Source organism: Etheostoma spectabile, chromosome 16 (genome assembly GCF_008692095.1).
Source record: "Etheostoma spectabile isolate EspeVRDwgs_2016 chromosome 16, UIUC_Espe_1.0, whole genome shotgun sequence".
In the NCBI taxonomy this organism is placed as follows: domain Eukaryota; kingdom Metazoa; phylum Chordata; class Actinopteri; order Perciformes; family Percidae; genus Etheostoma; species Etheostoma spectabile.
In genome coordinates this window covers 23,474,681-23,480,233 of record NC_045748.1, presented here as the reverse complement: position 1 = coordinate 23,480,233, position 5,553 = coordinate 23,474,681, and the positions used below count along the sequence as shown (strand labels likewise).

Sequence of the window (5,553 nt, the reverse complement as noted above, 5' to 3'; positions counted from 1 at the left end):
TTACAAATGGACATTGTGCTCAGCGATAATGCCCCAGTAGCTAAAACATATAATGCCACACCACGACCATTGTATGAGGAGGTAAAAACCCACATACAGGACTTGTTAAAACAGGGGTTTATACGCAAATCCACTTCCCCATATGCATCTCCAGTGGTTTGCGTGAGAAACGATGGAAGCCTAAGACTATGTTTGATTACAGAGGGCTTAATAAAAGAACAATCCCAACAGGCACCCTAATACAACGCATCCAGGGATACTTGATGGTCCTGGTGGACAATGCGTGTTCCACGTGCTGGACCAAGGCAAGCTTACCCACCAGGAAACATTACGAGTACTCTAGGAAATTCCACAGCCTTCACAACCCTGGGGGTCTGTCATATGGAACCAGTTCCATTTGGCCTACTATGCCCGTCAGCCTTCCAACGCAGTAGGGATGAAAGTCTTGAAGGACTCAGAGACGTATATGGGTATCCTTATTTATGCAGATGTCTGGTGTACAGCCAAAACATTTCTCAGACTTTGGAAGACAGAGATTCAGTTATAAAACGGTCACAAGCCTGGGATCCAGCTGAGCCAGCTAATATGACCGTTTACAAAAGAGGTGCGTTATCTGGGAAAAGTGGACTGTGCGAATCTGGCTACAGGATGGACAATAAGAGTTAGCTGCGTACATGCGCTTAAAAACAAAACCACCTACTAACATCAAGACACTCCGAAACTCCTAGGGTTCCTGGGTTCTATAGCTACGTGCAGGATTTATTCCTCTGTCATGCAAATGCCTGGTTACTCTGCTCTCAATCATGAGCTACGACTGGCAAATATCGTCCAGTCTACAGTCCCCATGCGCCTCGCGACAGGGTACAGAACGCCCTCCCAATGTCAGAAATATATGGACTGACGCACAGCCCAGCAAGATTGAACCTATCTGTTTGTGGTCGTTGCACTAACTCCCACCGTAGGGCTTACCAGATTGTAGCGATCGATATATTGTTGCTGTTGGGGCGGGGTCAGAGGAGGGACGATGGGAAGCGTCCTTTCCGAACAGAAAGCAAACTGAGTATTCGTGCTATGCTCACGGACAGACACCAGCAAGAAAATTACAGATTACTTCGGGAACTGGAGTTTTTTTTAGCACTCAATGGGCGTTACAGACAGGTTTAAAGACTCCATTTGTTTTTATGCTCCCTCTGTAACTGTATACATGACCATACCCATGTTACTTCATGTCTCCTGACAGACAGCCAAACTAACACGCACAGGACTCGCTGGGTGTCTGAAGTGGCTGATTTTAATTGACGATTAAGTACGCCGGGTAAAGTGAACACGGACGCAGACTTCTGTCCGGCACATGTAGTATGTGAGGCATTAATATTGATGCACGGAGTCACGTGTGCCCTGAGGTCCCTTGGTCGCAATATTCCATGCAGGCGAAAGCATCGAAACGAAACATGATGTTGGACTGGGATCTCAGCAGTGAACCTTCAAGCCCGTATGTGCAAGAAATAGCTGCAGATGCCCAGTCAGACATAAAGATAACACAGCAAATGCTACTGAAGGCGCAGCTGCAAGACACCGCCATGTAATCCAGCTGAAAAAGTCTGGGGAGAAACCAGACAAGATGAAAGGTAAAACTGTTCCATGAGTGGAAAAGATTGTATGTCTCTCAGAGGGTTTTGTTTAAAAGCAAAACGGCAACATGTAGTCAAATTGTGCTTCCGGAAGTGTACAAAGAGTTGGTTTACAAATATCCATTGCGAAATGGGTCACCTGGGGGTGGAACGGGTTTTGCACCTGGCTAGACAGAGGTTTTATTGGCCTGGGATGCAGAAGGACATTGAGTTTTTTATTGCAAAGTTGTGTAAATGTAACTATCGAAAGAAACCTGCAGTCCATGGGGCACATACTGCTACAGCAACCATTTGAGATCATCTCTATTGACTATCTTCACCTTGAAAAAAGCAGGGGGGTAGAGTATATTTTGGGAATATTGACAACTTTACCAAGTTTGCAAGCATACCCCAACCCGTAACAAATCAGGCAAAACAGCAGCAGATAAGATTTTCAACGATTTTGCCCTGAAATTGGATTCCCTGCTAAAATCATGATCAAGGCAGAGAATTGAGAACCGTTTATTCAGACAACTACAGAAATACACGGGCATTGCAAACTCTAAAACAACTCCTTACCACCACAAGGGAACCCAGCTGAAAGATTTAATCGTACATTGTATACTATGCGCGGACCTGGAGAGGAGAAAAAGGGAAATGGAGTGACTATGTGAGCAAAGTTGTACCCGCTTACAATTGTACGACCCAGTGAAGCAACAGGTTATTCCCCTTTCTATCTGCTGTTTGGTAGAAAGCCACGCTTGCCAATTGATGTAATATTGGGATAATGAGGAGGAAGGATGTAACTCCTTGGGAATATGCAAAAAAATGGCAGCAACAAATGAAAGAAGCATATGACATTGCATCCAAACTATCAAAAAGACTACAGCAGAGGAAAAAACATACATGATCAAAAGAGACAAAGTGCAATGCTTTCTCCAGGTGACAAGAGTCCTTGTTAGAAACATGTCGGAACGAGGAGGGCCTGGGAAATTGCGCTCATATGGGAAAGCCAATACATATTGTGGTTTCTCAAAAGGGCAGAGGAAGCACGTTTATGAGTCAAGGCTGAAAATGGCACAGGGATAGCAGAATCCTCCATCGTAACATGTTATGCCCTGTGATGCATTACCACAGCAGGAACCAGCTAAAAAAAACTGGAAAGTGCTGCATATCAAAAAGCAAAAGAGACACCGGGAAAGTAAAAACAAGATAACTTCAGAGGATTTGGAGACTTACAGTGATGATGAATGCTACTGGGCTAATAGACTGAGACACCATCACCACAAGCCTGGAGAGCAAAATGTTGCACCTCAAAATGCTCCTGAAATAATTCAGCCGGAAGCTGAGGCTGAAACAGAGGAGGTCAGGGTTGAAACTCCTGCCCCCGTGCTAGTGGCCCAGGACACTACAGAAAGGGACATAGGTAGTACCGAAGAGGTGTCACATACAGTTTCAGCTGCAGACTGTCCTGTCAACCAGGAGTCAGAACTTACTGACATGCACCCACGTCGTTCACAGAGAGAGAGACGACCCAGAGAAACACTGACGTATGACTCGTTAGGTCATCCAACGCATCGTGTGGTGGGGCTTTGCACTAACCCACTCTATGTCAATGCACTGGCCCCAGGATATGGACAATACTGTATGCCTTGGCACCTCTACGATGTGGGGACCCCAGCTGGGTATTCCCACTCATTGTATAGGTACTACAAAGGACTGCTTGGGGGTTGACATGGACTGTTGTAGAAGAAAAAAAAAAGTGAACACTGAGAATTGCTTGTGAACTGAATACTGACTGCAATAAGTGTTCATCTGAGAAAGAGTATTAGAAAAAAAAAAAGCAAGTCCAGTTAATGACTGGTATCCTATGTTATACTTACTGATTGAATTTCTGATGGTGATATAAAGTGGCTAATATTCAGAAGCTAAGTATTGGTAGGTGTGACATAAGAGTCAAATTTTTGGTTAAGTAAACATTGGCATTGAAACAGTAAAAATATGTTATGTTATGTTTTCAGACTATAAAAATTAGAAGTCTTTGGAGAGAATATTGAAGGAACAGAAATGGTTTTGTGTAGAGAAAAACACATGCAATTGCACTATTGTCACAACTATTGGAGGTAAACTATACTGAAGTTTAAAATGTTAATGCGTCATTTATGAGTGGAATGTGATTACATCACATGGTGGACAATGGGGAGATATTATAAGGGTCAAACCTGTGGAACGCACTATACTATTTACTGTTCTTACTTTCAAAAGAAAGTTTTGCCAATACAATGTTTGTACTGTTTTCATTGCCATGTGACACAAGAAGTTTATGCTAATGTTAAGGATAACATTTATTTGCAGGGGAGGAATGTAGCACCTGGAATAACCTATCGAAAGTATTTTGTTTGGTTTACAGACAACACATATTTAGCTGCATTCTGTTTAGTATGCATTGAAGTATGGAGTTCTATTATAAATTATGCAGTTCTTCATCCTGCAGTAGGGGGCTCGTGTGTAGGGGTTGTGGTTCAACTTACGTATAATAATGTAAGAAGAAGCACTTTTGGCAGAGAAGTTGAGGGTGTAGAAAGGAGAGCACGTTGGTGTGTGTCCGCGGTAGTGAACTCGAACTGCTGTGTGAACATCCTACGGTGACGGAATAAACTGAACTTTTATACACTACTATCAGCGTCTCCGTCTGAGTGGTGTAACAATCACGCAAAATTAATTTTCATATTGAGGCTTCTGGGAAATGCATGGAGTTTCCTTAATTTATTTAGATAAACAAGCTCAGGAAACAGAAATATAATAATAACAAAGGCTCTCTAGAACTTGCCCTGTTAACTGCCATTTTAGCTCAGTCAAAGCTCGTACACGTAGCTGCAGATACTCTGTGTCGCCTGCGGGTTGGGATTTTTTTCAATCGAAAGTACACGCATACTTATAGCAAATAAAGAAAAAATTGGCCAGAATTCTCCTTTAACTTTATTGTCCCACAAGTGGAAAGTTTGCACTTAAAGCTATGGTGCATAGTTTCTGTCGCCCTCATGAGGAATTCTCAGTCATGAAAACACCGCTGATGTTGCATCCACGTGACCCGAGCTTTCCGTAACTGAACCCTCACTCCTCCTCCACGCAGTTGCTAGTAGCCAAGGAGGACACGGAGAATTAAAAAAACATGACGGACTCTTCCGAAGAGGCAACTATCTCCACTTGAGTCTCTCCATGCAAAAGTTGCCGGACAACACCACGTTCTAAACATAGCCATGCTAAGAAATACAGAGAGTTGTGTTGAGTCTTAATTTGCTTTTTAGAAACTCATTTGGCAATGGCTTGACTGCAACAGACATATATTAATATAAAAAAGGTTACGTTGAAGAAACACTTACTGAGATCAATGTGCAGTCTTTGGATGGTTTTTCGAGGATTGGCTGTGAATTGATAAAGAGAGGAGAGAGATGTTTAAATCCTTGCTTGCTAATACTAATACAGGGAAAACCCTGATCTGGAAGACTGAGAACGCTGCCTGAGTTGTGACCTACTGTAGGACACACAATTACATACTGTATTGGAGCGTTGGGAGTGCAGAGCAGTAAAGAATAGTACTTAAACTTGTAAACTTTTACTTGTACATTGAAATCCTCCCAACTCCATAGAAATTTCATTAAACATGAAAGTAACAACACAGCATACCTGTAGGGATAACACTCTCTTGCTTGGACATGGCTGGAGGTGGCTCTACGGCACTCTAGGAATGAGGAAGGTCACATTTTCAGTTTCATCATGACTTATATTTGCTCGGACACTGTTACTGATAAGTCATTTGAGAGTAATTAGTTACATTACAATATTACTGTCTCTGAATTGTAATGCGTTACACTACTTTCACCAAAATAACAGCGGAATTTTGACTTGGCAGCTAGTTTGTTCATTTCACCACCGGATCAAT

The 5,553-nt window shown here is 42.6% G+C and overlaps 1 protein-coding gene across 1 annotated transcript in view; it reads right to left on the bottom strand.

Moving 5' to 3' along the window:
• The window catches only part of LOC116704065 (uncharacterized), a 17,027-nt gene that overhangs the window by 5,265 nt on the left and 6,209 nt on the right, over positions 1-5,553 (bottom strand). Inside the window, exons 2-3 of the mRNA XM_032539270.1 lie at positions 5,298-5,352; positions 4,994-5,035 (exon numbers count right to left, since the gene is read on the bottom strand). Of these exons, the coding sequence (XP_032395161.1) occupies positions 4,994-5,035; positions 5,298-5,352 (97 nt within the window). The remainder of the gene's footprint in view (positions 1-4,993; positions 5,036-5,297; positions 5,353-5,553) is intronic.